The sequence below is a fragment of the Leptonychotes weddellii genome, chromosome 11 (genome assembly GCF_054177405.1).
Source record: "Leptonychotes weddellii isolate Sample4059 chromosome 11, ASM5417740v2, whole genome shotgun sequence".
NCBI classification, from domain to species: domain Eukaryota; kingdom Metazoa; phylum Chordata; class Mammalia; order Carnivora; family Phocidae; genus Leptonychotes; species Leptonychotes weddellii.
In genome coordinates this window covers 8098863-8122005 of record NC_138379.1, presented here as the reverse complement: position 1 = coordinate 8122005, position 23143 = coordinate 8098863, and the positions used below count along the sequence as shown (strand labels likewise).

The 23143-nt window shown below is 52.6% G+C and overlaps 2 protein-coding genes across 3 annotated transcripts; both read right to left on the bottom strand.

The window, feature by feature from the left end:
* Nucleotides 1-560: 560 nt before the first annotated feature.
* GANAB (glucosidase II alpha subunit) lies at nucleotides 561-16409 on the bottom strand. Of its 2 annotated transcripts, XM_081797972.1 has the most exons (25): nucleotides 16302-16409; nucleotides 13313-13417; nucleotides 13058-13166; nucleotides 12689-12816; nucleotides 10054-10233; nucleotides 9532-9597; nucleotides 8655-8728; nucleotides 8403-8486; nucleotides 8220-8316; nucleotides 7547-7727; nucleotides 6785-6938; nucleotides 6299-6534; nucleotides 6090-6216; nucleotides 5905-5984; nucleotides 5333-5476; nucleotides 5139-5235; nucleotides 4703-4804; nucleotides 4282-4525; nucleotides 3036-3100; nucleotides 2764-2840; nucleotides 2581-2655; nucleotides 2296-2409; nucleotides 2060-2172; nucleotides 1809-1909; nucleotides 561-1670 (listed from the first exon to the last, which is right to left on the bottom strand). In XM_081797972.1, the coding sequence occupies exons 1-25, from the start codon at nucleotides 16337-16339 to the stop codon at nucleotides 1561-1563; spliced, it is 2901 nt and encodes a 966-aa protein (XP_081654098.1). In that variant the 5' UTR covers nucleotides 16340-16409; the 3' UTR covers nucleotides 561-1560. The 2 variants fall into 2 exon arrangements, with proteins under 2 accessions (XP_081654098.1, XP_081654099.1); XM_081797973.1 differs by lacking the exon at nucleotides 9532-9597.
* Nucleotides 16410-16605: 196 nt separating this feature from the next.
* Nucleotides 16606-21249, bottom strand: INTS5 (integrator complex subunit 5). Its single transcript, XM_006730338.3, has 2 exons — nucleotides 21097-21249; nucleotides 16606-19755 (listed from the first exon to the last, which is right to left on the bottom strand). Exons 1-2 carry the CDS (start codon nucleotides 21174-21176, stop codon nucleotides 16776-16778), a joined length of 3060 nt encoding a protein of 1019 aa, XP_006730401.1. The 5' UTR covers nucleotides 21177-21249; the 3' UTR covers nucleotides 16606-16775.
* Between the last annotated feature and the right edge of the window lie 1894 nt (nucleotides 21250-23143).

The window sequence follows — 23143 nt, the reverse complement described above, 5'->3', positions numbered from 1 at the left end:
ACGGATGACAATAAGGGTCGCGGTGTATGGGGGGAGGGTAGGGAGTGGGGCGCCAAGGCAGTGGGCTACCTCCCAGGAGATCGTCAATATTTGAGCTGAAAATTGCACGAAGACATCCCCTAACTACTCACAGGCACAAGCCTTCCTGAGCATTTTCCCTAAAAAAAAACACAACCCTCTTGTTTCTGGTAAAATCATCTCTAAAACTGGTAGTCTCCAAAATGGAGAAATCTATTTCCTGTCACCAAAACAACGGGGAGTTTTAAAAAGTGATGCTAAGGAGAAGCAGCCTTGTGCATGTGAACATGACTATAAAGCTGTTTCTATTCAAGAGAGACCCCATCAGCTCTGGTCACCACTATTAACTAGGCCTGCTAAAATCTGATGACCTTGCTGGACTCCTCGATGAAAATATTGGCATCTAGCAAGTTGAGGAAGACTTGCACTCATTCATTTTGCTGAACTGATGAGGCTCATGCTGAAGTTAGATGAAAATGTCAGGCCCTTAGGCTTCTAAGGGTCTGTGGTTCAGGCCAGAATCAGAATCCGGACACCAACAGTTATTTATTGGTTTCTCCTTTATTGTTTCTCCTTTTATCAAAACCTGTCGCAGCTGGGGGCCAAGAAGAAGTAAAAAAAATTGCCACAAATATTCCCCCTTGTCCCCAGTTAGTCCTCCCCCACCCCCCACCCAGGGCTTCAAGCTAACCCTGGGCACACATGATCATCTCCCCCCACCCTCAGCCTTCTCCCAGCAATAAATACAGGTGACCATGATTTGATGAAACCACAACTGATTTCTCCATCTTGAATGCCCCCTGAGGGGACAAAAAGGGGGCAAAAGAAGTTTAATGCCCATCCCCTCTTAAGGAAGAGTGGAAACTTCTTTCCCCCAAAGGACAGGGTAGATAGAACTGCCCCTGTCAGAACTGCAGCAGCTCTAGAAGCAATCGGGGAGAGGAAAGGTTGAGGCAACAGGGAAGAGGATGTTCTCCAGCAACCTCACTCCTTTGATCCATTCATCCCTTATCAGGTAAGGGGTGGTCCCAGTGTATCAGTGGGGCATAAAAAGGGGAGGGCTGACAGAGAAGAATCGGGAGAAAGAAATAAAAGGAGGGAGAGCAGTTTGGTGGGGAGGGAAGGGGAAGGAGAAAAGAAGCCCTAAAGCTCACTGCCCTCTTCTTCCAAGAAATGGCATCAATACACAAGAGGTATGAATGAAGAAGGTCTAGAGGAGATTCGGGGCCCCCAAAAGAAAGGAAAAAGAAGGGAAAGCAAGGGCCTCATGGTCCCCAGGTCTTCACAGGTGAATGTGCTCCAGTTAGAGCAACAGAGTGTTGAGGGACGATGGGAGACTTGGTGTCAGCGGGGTGGCAGAGGTCAGGAGGTCACAGGAGGAATTCAGAGTGCAGGGACAGCTTCTCATCCTGCCCAGATGTTGGCAGAATTTGAGTCTTCAGATAAGAAAGGTGAAGTCTGGGGAGGGTCAAACCCCAAGGCAGAAGGAAGAGGAACTCTCGTCACCACTGCACCCCCTCCCACCCCCCAACATCCCTTGTGTTATCGCAGGTGAATGCTCCAGTCGGATGCCACGTTGACGCCAGGCTTGCGCAGGATCAACACAGAGGTCTCAGGGTCATGTTGGAAGGACAGGCGGCTTTCAGGAGATCCTGGTGGAGAAAAAGAAAGCGTTCCATGGTCACGGCAACAGGCTACGGCATAGCAACTGCTTTCCTACAGGCAAGGTGTCCCAGCCCTGCCCCTACTTCCCCTCTTTCCCCCGCCTGGGGGCCAGTCTCACCCCTCACCTTTTGTCTGGAGGACCACAGCTGCTGGCTTTCCGGCCCCTATTATCACCACCCGCTCAATCCAGATTGGTGTCTCAAAGTGGCCTTTGGGGTCTGCTGAGCTAGAGGGAACAAAAACAGATGCCTGTCAGGGAGAAAGATGTCAGAGTAGAAGGAAGGAGGAGACCCAGAGCAAGGTCATATGCAAGAAAAGAGCACAGTGCACTGTGAGCATCCCTGAGGCTACCAAGGACGAATGAGCACTTCCTTACCTGGAGACAAGGCTGTTGCCAGAGAACGAGAACCGACGCAACAGGAACTCATGGCGAGTCTGATAGTTGAATGTGTGCCCATCATCTAGAAAGAGCTCTCCTTGGGCCGTACCCTGAGCGGGAAGTGGGATAGGGGAGAGCCTGAGCCCAAGAGAGAGTGGGGGGCACTCCCCCCAGGGACTGAATCCCAGGAAGGCAGGCAGAGGGCTGAGGGGGCTCCCTGCCCACACGCTCACCTGGGGACTGAGAGCAACGAAAAGAGTGATGGGGTCATCCTTCATACAGTCAGAAGAGCGCCGCACTCGCATCCACCGAGGGATAATTGTCCCTCCACGCTGGAACACAGGGATCTAGGGCAAGAGCAGGGGATGAAGTTGCCCCACTGTCCAATCTTGGGCCCGGCAGTGTCTTTTGCTCTTGCCCCTCTGTGCCCACTCACGTACTGGACCCCAAAGCACACACTCTCCCCTTCTGGAAACTGACAGGCAGATGGAGCTGGCAGCTGGGCCAGGCATACTCACACTGCTCAGGGTTACAGGCAGGTACAGGGTCTGGGGACCATAATGCTTCTGGTAGCTCTGAATGTCATACCACACCTGTGGGTGGCAGAACACACAGTAGGTCACTGCACATGGCCCCCATCCTATCTACCCTCGTTGGCCTTCACCACCTTTCCCCACCACACCCTTTCTTCCTTAACTCACCTCCCCTTGGCCAGGCAGATAGACCTGCACACCATGAGCCCCGGAGTCTGATACAGGGTGAACCAATAATGCATCCCCTAAAACACACCAGAATCAGCTGTGAACTGAGGGGACCAGTTCCCAGGCAGGGAGCACCAAAACGCCTGCCGCCTTGTGCCACTGGCCTCACTCACTCCTCTCTCCCTGGGCATCCACAGACATCTCTCCCACAGGTGCTTACTTCTTCTCAGCCCTATCCCAACCCACCAGCAACTGTCCCCTCCATTTCTCACCGAGCAGGAACTGATCGTCTATACTGAAGGTGGTCACATCCTGAGGATAATGTACCCACAGGGGCCTAGGAAGGAAGCAAGAAAACAAGGGAAGACACCTGCTGTCTTGGCAGAGGTCAAAGATGCTAGCCCAGGAACCAGAAATAAGAACAGCACACGGTACAAGCCAGGAGCTTGCGTGAGACAGCCCAACTGCGCGGTAGGCCTCAGCTACACAACCTACCCTTGGTCTAGTCACTGAACTTTCTAATCCATCTCCTTGCCTCCTCCTCCCCAGCCTCCACCTGAAACTATTCCACACGGCAACATTCCAGTGGCCATTTCATTATCCTGCATCAGGTCGAATTTTCCTCTCCTACCTCTCCCCCTGGGTCCTTACCCTGAGACACACTGGTCTTTCTATCCCTGGAACACAACAAACTCATTTCCACTTTAGGATGTCTGCACTTGCAATCTCCTGTGCTGGGAACTTTCTTCCTCTAGATCACAAAAGTCCATCTTCCTCCTTAGTCAGGCCTCATCTCACATGCCCTTTTTTTGTTTAAGTAGGCCCTACACCCAGCATGGAGCCCAATATGGGGCTTGAACTCATGATCCTGAGATCAAAACCTGAGCTGAGATCAAAAGTCGGACGCTTAACCGAATGAGCCACCCAGGTGCCGCTCACATGTCCTTCTTCTTAAAAAAGCCATTTGTAGAACTAAATTACATTACCCTATTCAAAGAGCTTATCACTGTTGGCAATTTTCTTTTTTTTAATTTTTTTTAAAGACTTTTATTTATTTATTTGACAGAGAGACAGCGAGAGAGGGAACACAAGCAGGGGGAGTGGGAGAGGGAGAAGCAGGCTTCCCGCGGAGCAGGGAGCCCGATGCGGGGCTCGATCCCAGGACCCTGGGATCATGACCTGAGCCGAAGGCAGACGCTTAACGACTGAGCCACCCACACGCCCCGGCAATTTTCTTATTTGCCTATTTGTGTACATGTCTGTGTGTCTTACTCCCAAGGATGGAAGGATACTTGTCTGCCTTGTTTCAGGCTCTAGGGACAGTGATGAACAATGCCTGGCAGCAATGTTTACTGCTACTGCTACTTAGTCTCTTCTTACTCTTGACCTTGCAGCCAGCATTTCCCTCCTTTACAAGGCCCTGGTGAGTGGCAAAAGGGGCCCAGAGATGGAGCCCAGTTCCCCACTGTCCCTCAGCCACCTCAGCCCACGCTACGCAGACCCAGCTGAATGCCTCACCTCATGACAGGAATGCCTTCACGGTGGGCCTGATAGAAGAGAGTGTACCAGAAGGGCAGCAAGGAGTATCGCTGGCCCAAGGCATCTCGGATGATGTCATGGTACTGAGCTGGTAAGAGCCAGGGCTCTCGCCGCCCAGTGTCCAAGTGTGCATGTGCCCGGAAGAATGGCTGGTAGGCTCCCATCTGGTACCAGCGCACAAGCAGCTCGGGCTCTGGATTTTTGAAGAAGCCCCCCACATCCGCTGGGAGAGGGGAGGGAGGAAAGAGGTTGGAAAAGAGGGTGAAAAGAGGGCTCAATCCTAAGGAGCTCCCCCAGGTCCCACCCTAGACTCTCCGCTCTCTGTTTGTGCCTGGGTCCTGTGCCCTCTACCCGGCTCCTCTCCCACCAAACCAAGACCCCCAATTCCTCCCCCTCTCACCTCCACAGAAGGAAAGTCCCACCAGCCCCAAGCTGAGACACATAGGAATAGAGATCTTCAAATGGTCCCACTCAGCAGTGTTGTCCCCTGTCCACACAGCTCCTAAGGGAAGATGAGGGAGATGGAGCTTGCCAACAGTGGAGGGGCTCTGCTTTTCATACAGCCAACTCCTATGACCTGCCACATCTGTTCTAGGGCCCCCGGGGTCCTGTCCAAGGTGGCAGAATTCACAACAGCACTTGAAAGGGGACTGGTCCTCCCCCGTCCCTGGATCCCCTTAAAGTGCGCAGGTTCAGGGGGGAGGGACGGAGATGCAGCCTGCTGCTCCCGGAGGACAGCCGCGTGGACACATTTCTCCGAGAAGCAGGCCCTGGTGCACCACTCTTCCCATCTGGCCTTCACACCCTCTGTCACAGCTCTATTCTCCAAATCTTACCAAAGCGCTGGGAGCCAGCGAAGAAAGCCCTGCTCAGGACAAAAGGGCGCTCTAGGCCCCCAGAGCGCAGCACCAACCCGTCTGCCGTTGCCATGTGCTGGGTGGACACAGGAGAGAAGCGGTAGTGAGGAACAAAAGCCTGCTGTCCTGTATAAGTTACCCAGCCCGCAGGCTTTCCTCACTCAGCCTCTTACCACGTAGAAGCCATAGATGTTATGCACGTCTCGGTGCTCCCAGCCCCCATAATGTTGGGCATCCTTGAGCATGGTAACCTCTGGACCATTGAACACAGACGGTTCATTCATGTCATTCCAGACATAGAGGTTGGGAGCTGAGCCCTAGGCACACGAGGCAGAAAATGGGACAGAGGGGAGGAAAAAGACAAACTGTGAGAGCAGAGAACTCCTAAGAATCCAAAAAGCATTTCTCAGGGTCCTCTGAGGAGCATGATAAATGCTCCTAATAAATACAGGCAGCCAGGGGCGCCTGGGGGGCTCAGTCAGTTAAGCACCGACTACGGCTCAAGTCATGATCTCAGGGTGGTGGGATCAAGCCCATTGTCAGGCTCTGCCCTCAGGGGGGAGTCTGCTTCTCTCCTGCTCTCTCTGCACCCCCCTCCCTGCACACACTCTCTCTCAAATAAATAAATCTTAAAAAAAAAAAAAATACAGGCAACCAACCACAGCAGGGCTGGCTGGCAGAGAATGACAGACTTAGGGAGGCAGGGTGGGAGAGACAGATGCAGGCAGGGGAGGGGCTGCCGTACCTCATAGTTGTCAAAGCTGAACATGTTAGCCCACCAGGCCCTCATTGTAGGATTGGTAAAGTCAGGGTAACCAGCAGCGCCTAGGACAAGTTAAGGCTGGCTATCAACCTCCAAGGGGCAAAATGGCTCCCATCCTACCTCCCTGGTCTCACAATAGCCTCTCCCTCAATTCTGGGCCCACCTACCTGGCCAGCACCAGCCCTCGTAGTCAGAGCCGTCCCGGGTTTTCACATACAGACCCCGGCTCTGCAACTCTTCGTGTACACGGTAGCCGGAATCCACCTTGATGTGGGGGTCCACAATGGTCACCAGCTGCAGGCAAGGAACAGGGGTGCTCAGAGCTCTCCAGGGCTGTTGTGCCTGAGAAGACTGAGCATGACCACAGCCCTCTTACCTTCCGCCTCTTGGAGGCCAAGTGTTCCAGCATGGTAAGGGGTTGGGGGAAACGGCTGGGGTCCCAGGTGAAGTACCGCTTGCCATCGGCATGCTCGATGTCCAGCCAAATGACATCGCAGGGCAGGTTGTGATCATCGAAGCCCTGATCGACTTCTAGCACATCAGCCTCATCCCGGTAGTTCCAGCGGCTCTGGTGGTAGCCGAGGGAGAAGAGCGGGGGCAATGCCTGGGTCCCTGCAGGCACGGGGGTCACAATGGGGTCAGGCCCAACCTGGGGCCATCGGGAACACCCAGAAATTGAGGGAGGCTTGTCGGAGAGAGGGGGAGGGGGGGAGAGAGAGAGAGAGAGAGAGAGAGAGAGAGAGAAGGGTACTGGGCTAGTAAGCAGGCTGAGGCACAGAATTTTTGAAAACGGAGTCACCCGTCTCAGGAAGACAGGGCCAGCGGAGGAGGCTGCTGGCTGGCAGAGAGGGGACACACGTACCTGTGAGACTGGCATACTGCCGGAATACATCAGAGACAGAGGGCCCGAGCAGCAGGAAGACATCAATGATGCCACTCTCCGACATCCAGCGGACATCTGTCTGCGGGGTCTCCCCAGAGCCTTGCAGGTAGTCTAGCATCTTCCCAAACAGGGTCTACAGAGGCAACCAGAGACACAAGTCCGACACCCACCCTCTTCTTCCCTGACCTAGAGACAAAGCAGCAATGTTTTCTTCAGAGTCCTCACACAGCTGGGTCCTAAGGAGTCAGTCAGGGCTGAGATCAGGTATCACCTCCTCAGTGAGGCTTTTCTGGACCACGCCATCTCAAACAGCACTGCCTCCTTCCCCACCATGTGATCACTGCATTTCCTTCTCAACACTTACCGCTGCGGAACTCACCCCGCCTTCTTACCTGCTTAACATCTGTCTTCCACCCTTAGAGTAAGAACCTTTCCTACCTCAATGAGCAATATATCCCCAGCACCTCCAAGAGTGTCTAGTACATGACAAATGATCACTAACAAATGTACTGACAACAGATGCAGAAGAAGCAATATTTTCTCCATGAGTGTGTGTTTTCTGGGAAGGACCAGGGAACTCAAATGCTGCTCCCAAGGCTCAGGGCCCCTTCTCCCACCCAGTCCCCAAACAGTATCCCCGAGAGCCTCCAGCCAGCCTCTTCAAAGTAAACGCCCCTAGCACACGCATTTGCCTCAGGCCTGAAGACTCACTCTCTTACTCCTCTCCGCATGCGTGCTCACCTTCCCTGCAGTGTTGGAAGATATGTCAACCCAGGTCTCTGCGGCATTGAGCCAGAAGATGCCCAGGTCCCGATGAGGGCTGTGTGCCAGAAGCGCAGGCACAGACCCATACAGGGCCATGGGGTTGTACAGCTCGTACTGGAATACATCCAAATTGTAGAGGCGATACGGCTCCCCACCCCTGCAGGCAGACAGACAGACTGGCCCTAGGCTGTGGCACCCACAACCTCCATCCCACAGATACAGGTGAGTGATAAAAACTGGCCCCCCTGCCCCTTCTCAAAGGAGAATTTTTTTTTTTTTAATTTTATTTATTTATGAGAGAGACAGAGAGTGCACAAGCAGGGGGGAGGGGCAAAGGAAGAGGGAGAAGCAGACTCCCCGCTGAGCAGGGAGCCTGATGCGAGGCTTGAGCCCAGGACCCTGGGATCATGACCTGAGCCGAAGGGAGACGCTTAACGACTGAGCCACCCAGGTGCCCCTGAAGGCAGATGCTTAACTGACTGAGCTACCCAGGCGCCCCTCAAAGGAGAATTTTCTGATCACCAAAGGTGATCTGGCCACAGGAAGTGATCCATGCTTGTCCAGAGTATCCAAACTGCATGGACACCGCCCCACAGCCCTAACGTCCGACCCCTCTTTCCCCATTTCTTGATGTCACCATGGGACTCACTCAGTGACCTTTAGCCTCAGGTTGTCTGCATGCTCAGGGATCCCATACACATGCTCCATGCCTGGCAGGGAGAAGTCCAAACCCACAGACGTGGGGCCTGGAAGGAAAGCAAAGATGGGCTTCAAAGCTTCTGTTTGACAAGGAGTCCCTGCGTCCCTGCCCAAGGCTCTCCCAGTCCCTCACCATATGGCTTGCTGTCAGAGTGAGTTTTGAACGTCTCCTCCCAGGCTCCTGGCTCATCTTTCTCTGCTTTCCCCTGGGTCTCCTCTGGCTGTGAGGAGGAAAGCAGACCACCTCCAATCACACACTAGCTCTCTCTTCCCCCACCCTCTTCTAAATCCCATCCCCAGTGGGGAGACTGAGCTCAAGTTTCCTGTGGGCCTTTCCCCTCCAACCTCCCAGCCAGCCCTGTGCCCAACCACCCAGCCCACCGACTTGCCTTGTCACCATCCCCAGGTGCTTCCTCGGGCTGGGCCCCACCGCCCTCAGCTGGGTCTTTTGATCCTTGCCTGGAAGGTAGGAGAGCTGTCTGCTCCAATCCAGAGGGGGCAGGGACGAGGGGCTAGTGGAAGGAGGGGTAAGGGAATAGAGAGCCAAGGGTCCAAAGGAACGAAGGCATTGGAGGAAGGGACTGAATGTTAAAGCTTGGCAAGGGACCCCAGTGAGCAGATCAATATGCAAAGGACGGGGAGAGAAATGAGAAAGGGAAATGATTAAATGCCACCAGGAGGTGCCTTCCACACACAGGACTAAATCACTAGCCTCTGCCTGCATTCCAGAAGAGACAGGCGGGATGGTTCAAGTGCCTGGACTGGCAATGTCAGTGCTGGCTCTGCAGCCTCCGAGAGAATCTGGCCCCAACTACTCTCACTGGGCCTCAGCCTCTTGGCCTGACACCAAGGTTTTACAAAGGCAAGTGGGTCATACCATGGTCAAGCCTCTAGAGATATATGCAGGGACTCAAACAAGAGGTTCTGCCAAAGAAAGCTTTCAAGGGCAGCTGGCAAGCAGTTCCACCTAGAGCCTCTGTGCACTCCCGCTAAGAGCCAGAAACCCCAGCATCAGGCGGCATCTCTCCACCCCTTGGCAAAGCAAGAAGCACCCTACATTCCTTAAGGACTCCCAGCATTTCATCTTCCTTCTCCTAGGGAGCTCCCACAGGGGAACAGGGACCAGATACCATGTATCTGGGGAAAGAAGGGTGAGTGAAGGGCAGGGCATAGGAAGGTCTGGGGCACCTTCCCCTGGGGGCCAGAGTGAAGGGCAGGTAAGGGCAGAGGAACAGATACAGTACCAGTGGCCATGGATTTACCTAGAGAAAAGGTTCTTGATCTTATCCCAAATGCTACTGAGCGTGAGACTAACTTTATCCGAGAAACTGGGGCAGGAGGAGATGGGTAGGGAAGGGGAAAAGGAGGCACAAAACCAACACAAAAACAGAAACATAAAAGTGAGTTTCAGTCGACAAACTTCCAGAGATGGGGGGTGGGGCGGAAAAGAAACCAAAAAAAAAAAAAAAAGAAGAAAATAAACCTGGGAAAATGTGATGGTGTGAGAAGGGGAAGAGGGAAAGGCAGACCCAGGCAGGCCTTCCAAAGGAGGTGCCCAGGGTACAGCTCAGAGACAAAAGTGACTTGCCTCCTGATCTGTACAGGAAACGGAGAAAACCGCGACCCGGGTCTGCTTCCTACTCTCCCCGAGAGCAGCTTTTCCCAGCCCCAGCCCCTACGGTGGTCCTGCCACCCTGTCTCCTCCCAGGGACCCGGGGCCAAATCCACCACATCCCTGGGCTCTGGCACATTAGGTTCTCTCCGGTCCCAACCCCTGTACTCACGGGACCCTGGGGGCCCTCTGGTGCTCAAAATCCAAGAGTCCTCGGGCATTGACACTGAGCAGAAGACTGCGGTCCTCTAGCAGGTCCAGGCGAAATGGCCGCGCCGTCAAGATGATTTTATAGGGTCCCTCAGCCACGGTGAGCTCCACGCTGTTATCATCACGGCCAGAGACAGAAAGCCTGGGAAAGAGATCGAAAGGGATACAAAGAAGCACAAAGGGTGAAGAGTAGTGATGACACTTTGGGCGGGGGGGGCGGAGGGAGACTGCTAAGAGCTATAGGTGGTGTGGGGACAGTGCCGGGGCGGACAGATTCACCAAAGGAACCAAAGAAGAGCTTGGCAGTGGACCCAAGCATACTTAGAACTTAGAAATATAACAGAGGTAGCATGGCGGTTGGTGAGGAAAAGAGGACTATTCAATAGTGAAGTCAGAAAAACAGATTTCCTGAACAGGAAAAAAATGGTACCAAATACCTACCTCATACCAGATACTAGTATCAACTCCAGACAGGTTATTACTTAACATTTTAAAGTAAGATTTTTTAATTCTTTTTTTTTTTTTAAGTAATCTCTATACCCAACATGGGGCTCAAACCCACAAACCCAAGATCAAGAGTCGTATGTTCTGGGGCGCCTGGGTGGCTTAGATGGTTAAGTGTCTGCCTTTAGCTCAAGTCATGATCCCAGGGTCCTGGGATAGAGCCCCACGTCTGGCTCCTGGCTCAGCAGGGAGCCTGCTTCTCCCTCTCCCTCTGCCTCTCCCCCTGCTCATGCTCTCTCTATCTGTGTCTCGAATGAATAAATAAAATCTTAAAAAAAAAAAAAAAAAGTTGTATATTCTGTTGACTGAGCTAGCCAGGCGCCCTAAAGTAAGATTTTTAGAAAAAAAAATATTTTTCTGACCTTGAGATAGAGAAGAATTATTTCAACACAACTTACAGGGGCGCCTGGGTGGCTCAGTTGGTTAAGCGTCTCCTTTGGCTCGGGTCATGATCCCAAGTTCCTGGAATCAAGCCCCACATCAGGCTCCCTGCTCAGTGGGGAGCCTGCCTCTCCCTCTCCCTCTGCCTGCAACTCCCCCTGCTTGTTCTCTGTCAAATAAATAAATATTTTGTAAAAAGTATATAAAAAATTAAATTAAAAATATAAGATTATATAAAATATAAGAAATATGAAAATTAAAAATTATATTAAAAATTAATAATAAACACAACTTAGAAAATGCTAACACCATGGGGCAGCGTATGAATATATACGGCAGTAAAAATGAATTTCTAAAGCTACATGCAATAGAGTTATATAAAGTTATGTCAAAAACGGAAGTTCCAGAAGCCCACATTCACTAGGATACTTACCCTATAACACTCAAAACCAAACACACCTACGTAGTTTATGGCTTAGGCACACAAACACGAATATGTATGTGTATATCTGTTCTTATGTGCACACACATGATACAACTGTAAGAACAAGACAAGGGAATGATGAACTTTAGAGTAACACTCACCTCTGGGGGCGGTCAGGACCACAGAGAGTGAGAAGTAATGGTTGGGCTGGGTAAAGCGTATACAGGGAAGAGGGTTTATCATATCGTTTTCTATAGATTTTAAGATTTTTATTTATTTATTTGACAGAGAGAGAGAGAGAGACAGCGAGAGAGGGAACACAAGCAGGGGGAGTGGGAGAGGGAGAAGTAGGCTTCCCGCTGAGCAGGGAGCCGGATGCGGGGCTCGATCCCAGGACCCCGGGATCATGACCTGAGCCGAAGGCAGACGCTTAACGACTGAGCCACCCAGGCGCCCCTTATTATATCATTTTTTAAATTAAGTACTTAATAGGGGCGCCTGGGTGGCTCAGTCTGTTAAGCGGCTGCCTTCGGCTCAGGTCATGATCCCGGGGTCCTGGGATCGAGCCCCGCATCCGGCTCCCTGCTCAGCAGAGAGCCTGTTTCTCCCTCTCCATCTGCCTGCCACTCTACCTGCTTGTGCTCATTCTCTCTCTCTGTCAAATAAATAAATAAAATCTTTTTTAAAAAATAAATTAATTAATTAGGTACTTAATAGAGAGCCATGCATGGGGTGCTGGGCTGGCTCAGTCAGCAGAGCATGTGACTCTTGACCTCGGGGTTGTGGGTTTGAGCCCGTCGGGTGCAGAGATTACTAAAAAAAAAAAATAAATAAACAAACTTAAAAAAAAGAGAGAGCGAGTGAGCCATGCATGGAATACTCATAATGACACTGTGTCATGATTCAAGAATTTGAGTAATCATATCATGAGTATCTGAAGAAAAACAAAGAAAAAGAGAAAAGTAAGGGGAAGGGAAAGGACGGGAGGAACCAACCACAGAGACACTAACACTGGAGGGCAAGACCTGGGGCCTTGTTTATCTACTCTTGCATTGCCAGCCCCTAGCCCAGGCCTGGCACAGAACTGGAAGCAGTATCTGCAGAATGAAAGAAAAAAAAGGACAGAAGAGAAAATGCATGAAACAGAGGGAGAAATGGAGCAAGGTTAGCAGAGTGACGAGATAGTCAGCTGTTACCCCAAAGTGGGAAAAAAAATCAGCCAAATAAAGGTTAATCGGGAAGGACAAAAGGAGCAGGGAAATGGATAGGTTTCTCAGGAAAAATTTACCGAGATGTGGGGGGATCGGCCACCAATACATCTGGCACCCGGTATCGGGGCCGCCGGGGCTCCAGTTCATCAATCCTGATCCGGGTCATATTCTTTTGAAGCCCCTGGAGCTCCAGCAGCAGCACTACCTGTGGGGGCAGAGGTTTGGATCTGGAGAAGGGAGAGGGCTACACCATGGAATGCCCTCTGAACCCACTCCCTCCTGAGGGGTCTCCTCCTTCTAGCCCCTTACCTAAGGGATCTGAGATCCGAATTCCTCACAAAATCCCAAGATGGCTGGGATAGAATGTTGGCTACAGGTTCACCTTTGCCAAATTACCCCTTAGCCATTTCGCCACCCCCACCAGACTCCTCCTTTTCTCCCCTGACCTTGGTGACCTCGTTGATCAGATGAACTGTGAGGGCATCAGGACCAAGATGTAGAGAGTCCAGCAAGGCTCGGTACGGAGAGAGGCCTGGCCGCATGCTTCGTTGCCTCCTGCCAAGTGAAATGGGAAGGAGGGAAGGTTCCCCGATGTTCCTAGGTCCCTCTACCACCTGCAATGTCCCCAGGCTACCCCCCATCTGCCACAGCACCTCCCACAGTACCCTATTTTCCATCCCACTCTCCAAGAAATGTCATACTTGCAGAAGGAACTCCCTTCACAGGTCTTAAAGTTGCTTCTATCCACAGCAAGGGTAACTCCCAGGCAGACCCCTAAACAAGCGAGTACCAAACCTGTCCCAGACCTAAGGAGGAAAAAAAAGACAAAGAGGGAACAATCAGCACAGAGATCAGAAAAGGCCCCACCTTCACAGGGAAAGGCCCCTTCCCACCACAACCCTAAAAGGGGAGAAAAATAGAGTCTGGTCAAATAGAAGAGAAGGCACAGTGGACATGGGGTGAAATGTCAGGCCTGAGGAGTTGGCTCACTCACACCTTCCCTTCAAAAGGCAGGGGAAGTGGGGCGCCTGGGTGGCTCAGTTGGTTAAGCGACTGCCTTCGGCTCAGGTCATGATCCCGGAGTCCTGGGATCGAGTCCCACATCGGGCTCCCGGCTCGGCGGGGAGCCTGCTTCTCCCTCTGACCCTATCCCCTCTCATGCTGTTTCTCTCTCTCTCTCTCAAATAAATAAATAAATAAATAAATAAATAAATAAATAAAGGCAGGGGAAGTGGACAAAGGATCTTTGGCCTTCAGAGGCCCTTGTATTGACTCTGGTTACATCAGCTTCTCAGAGGAAAGGAGCAGTAACAGCCAGTCCCAGGGGAAGTGGTGGCACCATGTGAGGAACAGAGAAACAAAGCGAGCCATGCCTTTCCACGGGGAAGGCATTAGGTAGAGCTACGGTGGAAAAGTTAAAGATGTACCCTCAGCTAGCCTGTTGTCACAATACCCAGATTCCCAACATCCCTAGCACCCTAGGCATCCTGCTCCTCTGACCTCCACTCCTAGATCTTCAAAATAAGTTGCCACTACCATGACCTAAGCCTGAAAAGAGTAACAACAGCCACATGTACTGAATCCTAACATACCCCCAGGGTCCGGGCTAACTGCCTATATCCCTAGTTTTCAACTCAGCCTGAAGTTTTTAAAAGTGCCAATCTCACCCCCAGAGATTCTGATCGAACTGGCACGAAGCGGGGCCTGGGCATCAGAGTTTTTAAAATCTCCTCAAAACAACTCTAATGGGCAACCATCACTCAAAACCACTTCTTGATACATACTACCTCTTTTTCATTTCTTTCGTTGTTTTCTTGGTGAATGTAGGGTTGGGGTTTTTCCCAGATGGGAAAATCGAAGCATAAAAGGTTCAATAATCCATCCAAAACTGAACTGCTAATAAGGGGTGAAACTGGGATTGAACTCAGCTCTGCCTGACTCCGGGGCCCACGTACTTCATGATACACAATACAGCACGCTACCTACCAGCAGGGCCTGCCTCACTGAGGACCATTACCCCAAGGTTACCATAAACTGTTACTTCCCCAAGGTGCTATCAAATGACAGACAAGGGACTAATTGGCTAAACAAGTTAGTTTGAAAGATACATTCATCCATTCTCAGTAAATCCTAAACAGAGGTTCTCAAACTTCATTGTCTGTTAAGAATTACCTGCAGTGTTTAGTAAATGTAGATGCCCGAACCCTGGGAGAATCTGCATTTTAAACACGCTTTCCCAGCGACTGATGTGGGTTGTCCAGGAGCACACTCTTAAGTGTCCCAAATAGGAGAGAAAACAAACACAGGCTTCTCTTCTTCTAAGTCTTAAAACTTTGCAAACTGCTAACTAGAGACTATATACATTGTACCCAGCATTAGCCTCAGCATCTGCCTGAAAGCTAAACGTAAGGAAAATTCACCAGAAGGGAGATGGCAGAACACAGTAAGCCCTCCAGTTCCAAAAGAATGTGCAAAGCAAGCCAGGGCACACAGAAAAGTGATGAAAACACCAGGCACTGTCTTTTGATAGGCCAAGCAGGAATAATTGGTAGCAAAACAAGCACAAGAAATGCTACCAGAAAACTCAACAGCAAGACTTGTGGCCCAGATCCTGAGGAGTGACTGCAGCAGGCACCCTGCACCACTGACTCCATGTCCACCTGCCCAAAGCAGCAGTAATCAGAAGTACAGTGAGTTAAATACCCTCTGGAGTCGTATTTGCACAATCTATGCAATGGGCTTGGGAGAAATGCCAATGAGGATAGAATTTCTAAAAGATCTTTCAGATGTGACCTGTTGGAAGGCCCTAGGAACTCAGGGATGCCTTGAACGCCCGAGAGCAAGAGGTGGTCACAAGCCAACGTCAGGAATGAGCCACAGGGTAAGGTGCACCCGTTTATTGTTTCAGGTCACAGGCTTCCAGAGAGTTGGGTTTACAGTCCAATTTTTTTTTCACTGCTGGTGACAGTACATGCCTCTCCCACCCCAGTACATCCGTTATGTCCAGGTAAACGTTTTGTGGCGCTGGTGATAGTTTCGAACCGTTTTTTGTTTTTTGCTTTTCGGTAACAGAACCTCGAGAGCGCAGACCAAAACATTCGACTACATGTTGTGTTTGAGCACCATCATCCAGGCAGACCGTGAACTTACGGGATCCTGCCCCAGCCGTGCCCAGCGACCGTGAACACCGAACAAGCCATGGTTGGTGTCCACGTGAAGACCAGGGCAGGGCAGGGTCCGGGACTCTTGGGGAGAGGCGGGGGGTAGGGCAAGAAGGGTAGTGCAGGCGGGATAGCAGGCCGCGGGGCTTCCCGGCTGAGGGGCCCGCAGGACAGTGGACTGCGTTCCCGGAGGCCCGGCCGTCTAGTCCCCCGCCCGGATGGCCCGCACACTGCAGGAAGGAGGCGGCAGCGTTAACCGCCGCGAGCCGCCAACGCCAATAAGAACGAACGGTTGCGGCCCTCTTGAGCCGCCGGGCTGCAGCTGGGAGCCCCAGAAGCAAGGGCCCCCAACGCCGCGCGGATATACCGCGAGGAAACCGGGAAAGCCTGAGGCCGCCTCCAGAGGGACAAAGGCTGCTCACGAGGCCGGGGGATAACAAAGTCTCAGGAGGACACACAGAAGGAGAAATATGGGGTTTGGGGGGCCTGGGGGCGTCCCGGCCGTGCCCCCGGGTTCCGGGCTCCTCACCGCCTCCTACGCGCCGCCACTGCCGCTACCGCCGCCATCTTGTGCCGGGTTTGCTCCTTGACCCCGAGGCTCTCCTCCCCCCGCGCGCGTTGAGCCACGTATCTTAGCGCCCGCCCCTTCCGGCCTTCTGATTGGCTCGACCGGAGAGCGCCGGGCGGTTGTCCCATTGGCAGAGCGCGCACAATAAATGCCCGCGGCAGGCGGGCCTAGGGGCGTGGCCTGAGGGCGGGGGCGGGATTGTCCAGAGCCAGGTGCTGTCCGACTTTGCCAGCTCTCAGCATCAGACAGAGGCACTGGACTCTGCTTTTCTCAACTCGGCAAATTTTATTTAGAAAAAAAAGATGGGGGAGGAAAAAAGTGACAGCGCTCTTTAGGCCAAGGTTTTAGAAGAGAATCCTCCACCTTTCTGCAGCACCTTAGCCCCCTAGCTCTCTCACCGCTCAACCTCCCTTGGCTTCCGAAGCTTGGAAAAGGCTATGTGCCCTGCCGAAGGAGAGTGGACGGTGAAGGTGCCTGGAAACGGCCAGAGAAAAGGCCCAGGCGGTCAATGTTGCGGTGGAGGACACTGTGCAGCACAGCGAGATGGGGTCCACCCTCACCCCCGCCCTCCCTGGAGAAGTCCCGGATGAAGCGGCCACGCTCTGACTGGAAGATGAATTTCTGGGGCAATGGCCCATGCTCCCGGAGAAAGCCCCAGACACTGAGCAGCAGCAGACGCACTTCAAAAGGTGCCAGTTGGCTAAATACCTCGTGCATATTACCCAGGGCTGGTGGCAGGAGGCTTCCCTCTGCCATGACAGCTACCAGGGTGCAGGATGCCTCCAGATGCCAGGGGGAGTGAGCTGTATCAGGGTGGCGAGAGGCTTCCCAATGACCCAGAAGGGCGGCTAGTAGCCCCCGCAGGAGCACGGAACAGTAGCACAGGGCTGGGGGAGCAGCCGCCACCAGCTTTAACAGCTCAAAGAGCAAGGGCTGTTCCCGGAAGCGCCGGCCAATGCGGAGATCCCGCTCCACGGTGGCCCGGGCGTGCTCCTCAGGGGGCCAGGCTAGCTCAGCACCAGCTGCATCAGGACACACACTCTCCACCAAGGTCACTGCCACCGCTTTGGCTGCCTCAGGGCTCAGGGTGGGAGCCCCCCAGCAGCCCCCACATTCCGGCCCCCCAGGGGCACTGCAGCAGTGCACCAGGAGGCTGAGGAGGCTCTGGGTGTTATAGACCACTTCCTGCTGATTGCGTGACCGGACAAACTTGGGTGGCTTGAGGCCACGACCGATGACTCCAGCGTGGAAAACTGACCAAATCCCTCCAGGCCCTGGCACAGCTGCAGTGTGCCGCCTGTTTGTGTCCAACAGGGAGGCAGAAGCCAAAGGAGCTGAGACAACTGAAAGAGTCTCATTGTCCCTATCCACTTCCCCTCCAAACAGTTCTGCGTTGCCCCGATGTAAGGCTCCCTCAACTAGCAGCTGCAAGACAGCCTTGAGCCCAGCTGGAGAGGTCTGAGAGAGGCGGGTAAGAAGTTGAGAGGCCGAAGCCACCCCTGGAGGGCCATGCAGCCTCAGAGACGCAAAGAAGCGATGTACTCCAGCTCTCACCAGTCCCAGGAGTTGGGAGGGGGACAGGGCTTCTTGAGGAAAGGGACAAATGGCCAGGAGGGAGGCAGCAGCTTCAGCTACTTCCTCCTCAGGATGTAGCAGGAGAGGAGCCAGGTCAGACAAATGGGCTGATGCAGACTCCCCAAACCGGGCCCCTAGGGCTGCAGGGCCCTCACCACCCTGCTGTTCCCACCCCACGAGCAGTGCCAAGTTGCGCAGGAACCGGGCAGTGAAGGGAGGCTGCAGAGTCCCTGCATGCACCCGAGCCAGGCAGCTTCGGAAAGCCAGAGGCAGGAGGCCAGAGAGGCTAACCACCAGCCCTGCATATAATTGGGTGGCCAGACTCAACTCTTCAGGGCTTCGGGCCCGGCTCAGGAGATGGCCCAAGGCCTCAGGTCCACAGCTAGGCCGAGTATAGACAGAAAGCAGCCCCAGGAGCTGGTGTTGCCAAAGGAAGCGCTTCCGTTCCAATCGTAAGGTCTCTCCACACAGCTCTCCAACATGGTTTCTTAGCGCATCTAGGAAGGGCACAGGGCGGGGGGGTGGGGGCGGGCCCAGCACCCCTTCCCCGGGAGACCCTCCCCGGTGATGAACCAGTTTTTGCAGATGCAGCAGCAGCAGCTGGATCAGCCGGTCACAGGCCTCACGCACCGTGTCCGGCACAGCCAGGCCTTGGGTGGTAATGACTGAGGCAGGCATAGCTGTGTCCACCAGGAACTGCAACAGGCGGTAGGCACCTGCCCCCGAGGCCTGGCTCACCAGGTGCACAGCCAGATTCAGCATGTTGTCCAGCTCCTCTCGGGGGAATCCCTGCAGGTGTTGCTGCAGCTGACTCAGCACAGCTGGGGGCTTAAGGCAGTCCACCAACTCTCCAGAGACTGTGCCCAGCAAAGCTGGTGACATGACCGCCAGCTGCAGCAGGAAGGGGACTGTGGCCTGAAGGGACGGGTCCCCACTCCGGCCCCCAGAGCCCCCTGCCAGGCTATCATGGAACATTCGCAGAAGCTCCCGGCGGATGCTGTCTCCGTGGCGGGAGGCCAGGTGCCCTAGGATGCCTACAACTGAGGCAATCTTGGGCACCCGTTTCTCCCCAGGGATAGCAGGAGATCCAGGGAAGGGGTCTATAGAGGGGGTTTGAGAAGAGCTTGCCCCACTGCCACCAGCTCCGCCTCCAGCCCCACTGTGAACACAGAAATCCTTAAGGCCACAGGAGAGAACTCGGGAGATGATAGTGCCAGGAAAAGAGGAGCCAATGTGGGCCACAACCCAGTCGAAGTGTGGGGAATGCTGGACAGAGGTATCCAGCAAGGCGTCCACGCAGGCATCTGGGCAACTACCAATGAGAGCTGAGAGACACTGAACATAGATGTCCATTAATGTGCGGGTGGCCCGACAGCCCATCCACAGCTGCAGCAATTCGTTGAGAGAGCCAGTGGCATGGGGCACACGCTGGTGCTGGCCTGAGTATGTGCTGCTCAGCTGCCCCATGAGGTCAATGGACCATGCGCTAATCACAGGTGCCCAGGCCTTCGGGTTGGCCCGGATAAACTCAGACAGCACCTGCTGTACTTCCTGCACCACATCTTCTAGACCAGGTCCCCCAGCGGGGACATGGGAGGGTGGGGGTGGACGGAGGTGAGGGGGGCCAGCCACAGGGCTTTCATCCAGGGCAGCCAGGTGGGCCCGGACACTCTCATCAAAGACACCTCGCAAGTGGTCAAGCACGGCAGCCCGAGCAGGTGGCAAAGAGCGGAGCAGGAGAAGACCACAGCGAGCATGTTCCCGGGCCGAGAGTTGGTGGCCCAGAATAGGGTCCACGCCAGTCAGAAAAGCCTTGATTTCCTGGGACAGCTCTTGAGCGCTAAAAGGAAGCAAGAGAAGCAGACTTAGAGCGTTGGGAGATGTTAGGCACATTACATTCCCCTTGTGAGCTTTGGTTTCTTTCCATGTAAAACAGGGGTAACTGTACCTCCCTCATAAGATAATGCACATGAAACACTTAAGCACCATATCAAGTTCACACTAATCACCAATAAATATTTTTTCTTTCAATAATAACAATAATATCAATGTTAGGTAACTCAGGTCAGGTACTCTTTAAGTACTTTATGTATATTATTTCAATCCAGACAACAGCCCAATAAGGTATGATCCCACTTTACAGATAAGAAAACCAAGGTTAAGTAATCAGACTATAAGCTCCAAAAGGGTAGTAAACATTTCTATTCTCTTCAACACTGAATCCCTTTCTATTGAAGTGCCAGGCATACAGGAGGTACTCCATGAGTATTTTTTGAATTGAGTAAATATATCTTGTGTGGCTACAACATCTGCTTTTAAAAACACCTTTCCAGCTTGACTACCCTCCCCGGAAAACACAAGCACCGGGGATTATGCTCTTAAAGAAAATCCTAAACTCAACTTGTCCTTCATTAAGGCCTCCTAGTACCTGTTTCTTCCCCATATTCTGCAAGCATCCTGACCACCCACCACTTGAACACATCAACAACCAACTCCGGGCATCCTCCTGGTGCCTAGGAATCACAGTGTCCTAGGATACAGACAAGGTAATGTCTGCCTTTCAACCCTTCCCCTCCCAAAACAGATTGCTTCAGTCTTAGGCGTTCAGAAGCCGGTGTCATGGGAAGAGGCAAAGTCCCCTTCCTCTTACTGCCTTTTCTGCCAAAGAAGACCGCATCCTCTAGGGGCTGATAGGGCTCCGACTGTGCCCTCTCTGATTGTTTAAATAAATAAATAAACAAATAAACCACCCTAAGGTGAGAGAGAGTAGCCTAGTTGGAGGGCAAGGCAAAGGCTAGAGGGAAGCATTTTATGGGTTTTCGGGACTGGGTTCCCAGGGAGTCTCCATAAAGTCAGGGGACCCTGGGTTCTCTCGGGTCTAAAAGGGGCAGGACGGCTGGGTTCCCTAGAGTTCTGATACCCCCAACTCTTGGGAAAACAAGGCCGGGATCTGGGGTAACTAGGCGTTTCGGTTAGGAGGAGGCAGGACCGAGATCTTAGGAGTGCGGGCACTGGAGCCCAGAGTTTTGGTGAAGCAGTCCCTGAGTTCTGGGAAGACCCGAGCAGGAATCTCTGAGAACCCTGACGCGAGTTCTCGAGGTAGGATCCGGGTTTCTGCCGAGAAGGCTGGGGATCGGCGCAGGGCCGCGCGATGGGGGAAGATGCCAGGGGCTCTGACTACCTGAGCGGCGCGGGACCGTGGGTGGCCGGGGCAGGACCGGGAGGCCCTGGGGCCCCGGGAGGGTCGCACAACGCGGACATCCCGGAGCCCTAGCCCGAGCCCGAGGCGGGAGCGGCGAAGCGCAGGCAGCGCATGCGCGCTGACGGGAAACCCAAAAGGAACCAGCGCCTAGGCTTCTCAGGAAAACCCGTCCGGCGACGTCCGCGACCCTCATACATTGGTTCCGGACCGCGTCGGGATCCCAGAGCAGGACAGCGACGGTGACAACGAGAATCCGACCGGCCTCAACAAAACCTTGTTTTCCCTCAAAAGGCTTTTAAGACACAAACTAAAGCTAGCTGCGGCTATTCACAGTTGGATTTAATTATTTTTCCGAAAGCCAAAAATTCAGTGTTCAACTCAGGAGGTTTTAAAAAATGAAGCACTAGGAGACATTTTCATCAATAAATAGTGACGATATTAAATAAATAAACAAACAAGTAAACAAACAGTGACAATGGAAAAAGCAGTTAAAGGAGAGAAGGGAAGGGGAAAGCGGTAAGAAGACGGAAAGAAAGGAGGCAGGGGCACCTGGGTGGCTCAGTCGGTTAAGGCTGGGAGTCTGATCTCAGCTCAGGTTTCAATCTCAGGGGCGTGAGTTCAAGCCCCTCGTGGGCTCCACAGTGGGTGGGAGCCTGAGAGAGAGAATGATGGAGGGAGGGAGGGAAAACTCTTCTAAGAGAGGAAAAGGAAATAAAGGGAAGGAGAAAAAGCCCAAAATAAATTGGGCTGGCTGGGCTGTAGGTGTTCTCCCAGTCATAAGCTGGCACTTCGGTCCTTCTGTTAGTCTTCATTGTTTAGGCTTTGCTTTCTCCCCAGCCTGCCAACTCAGGACCTCTCCTCTCCCTTGCGGAGAGGGAGTGTGGTTAACTATATGAGGAGCTCACATGCACCTCTTGAAGAGCCCCCACAACAGCCAGTCTGTCTAGATTAAGTTCCAGCTATCTCACTTACTGGCTGTGTACTCTGCTCAACACCCTCTTTATGCCTATTTCCTCTTCCCCAATGAGGATGATAATAGTACAACTCCCTCATAGGGTTTGTTGTGAAAATTGAAACCAGGGAATATGTTCACTGATGTGAAATGTTGGGGTCCCGGAGTGAACGGTCAAGAAAGAATTCTTGAGACGTCTACTGTGCAAAAAAAAAAGGTTATTAAAGCACAGGGACAGGACCCGTGGGCAGAAAGAGCTGCACTGGGGTTGTGAGGAGTGACTGATTATATACTTTTAAGTTGGGAGGGGGATAGGGAGAGAGCGTAAGTCTCTAAGGTTTCCAGGACCTTGAGGGGTCATTTACTACTGTCTAGTAAACTTTAGTCATGAGACCCTTCAGATGTAGATTAATGGCTCATATGCTTGGAGGATGATTGTTAACATGTATCTTGGGGGGGGAGGGTAAGAGATGAAGGACGTTTCCAAATGGAGTTTCATATGTTAAAGGACACTTAGAGGATCCAGGACTGCTACGGTCAAACAAAGGTTGCTAATGTCAAACAAAGGTTGCCTTTTGCCTCTAGCAAAGTATTAACATTGAAGCAGTTGAGTTCTTGGAGGAAGGTCACTCTGCCTGTCTCAAGTACTTGTCAATAGGCTATAAGTTGTAAGGAGGTTTAATTTTTTTCTCTATTTCTTTAGCCTTTGTTCCCCACATTATTCACTGTATAGCGCTTCGTGCCTGCAATGGTTAAGTAAGCACTATATAAGCATTCACTACTTTTATTATATTTGTGGGTTTTTTTTAAGTTGATGGTATTTTATTTTTTTTAAATATATAATCTCTCACTTTTTCTTTTTTTTTTTTTAAGATCTTTTATTTATTTATTTGACAGAGAGACACAGCAAGAGAGGGAACACAAGCAGGGAGAGTGGGAGAGGGAGAAGCAGGCTTCCCGCTGAGCAGGGAGCCCGATGCAGGGCTCGATCCCAGGACCCTGGGATCATGACCTGAGCTGAAGGCAGACGCTTAACGACTGAGCCACCCAGGCGCCCCAAGTTGATGGTATTTT

Bases quoted from the DNA above. Each gene is read 5' to 3' on its own strand.
- INTS5 (XM_006730338.3), bottom strand. From the start codon at position 21,176: ATGTCCGCGTTGTGCGACCCTCCCGGGGCCCCAGGGCCTCCCGGTCCT. The intron at 19,756-21,096 runs GTAGTCAGAGCC...GCTTCCTTTTAG, and splicing joins CACGGTCCCGCGCCGCTCAG to CGCTCAAGAGCTGTCCCAGG.
- GANAB (XM_081797972.1), bottom strand. From the start codon at position 16,339: ATGGCGGCGGTAGCGGCAGTGGCGGCGCGTAGGAGGCG. The intron at 12,817-13,057 runs GTCAGGGGAGAA...CTGCCCCCACAG, and splicing joins TGATCAACGAGGTCACCAAG to GTAGTGCTGCTGCTGGAGCT. The intron at 5,477-5,904 runs GTACGGCAGCCC...TCGTGTGCCTAG, and splicing joins TCAGCTTTGACAACTATGAG to GGCTCAGCTCCCAACCTCTA.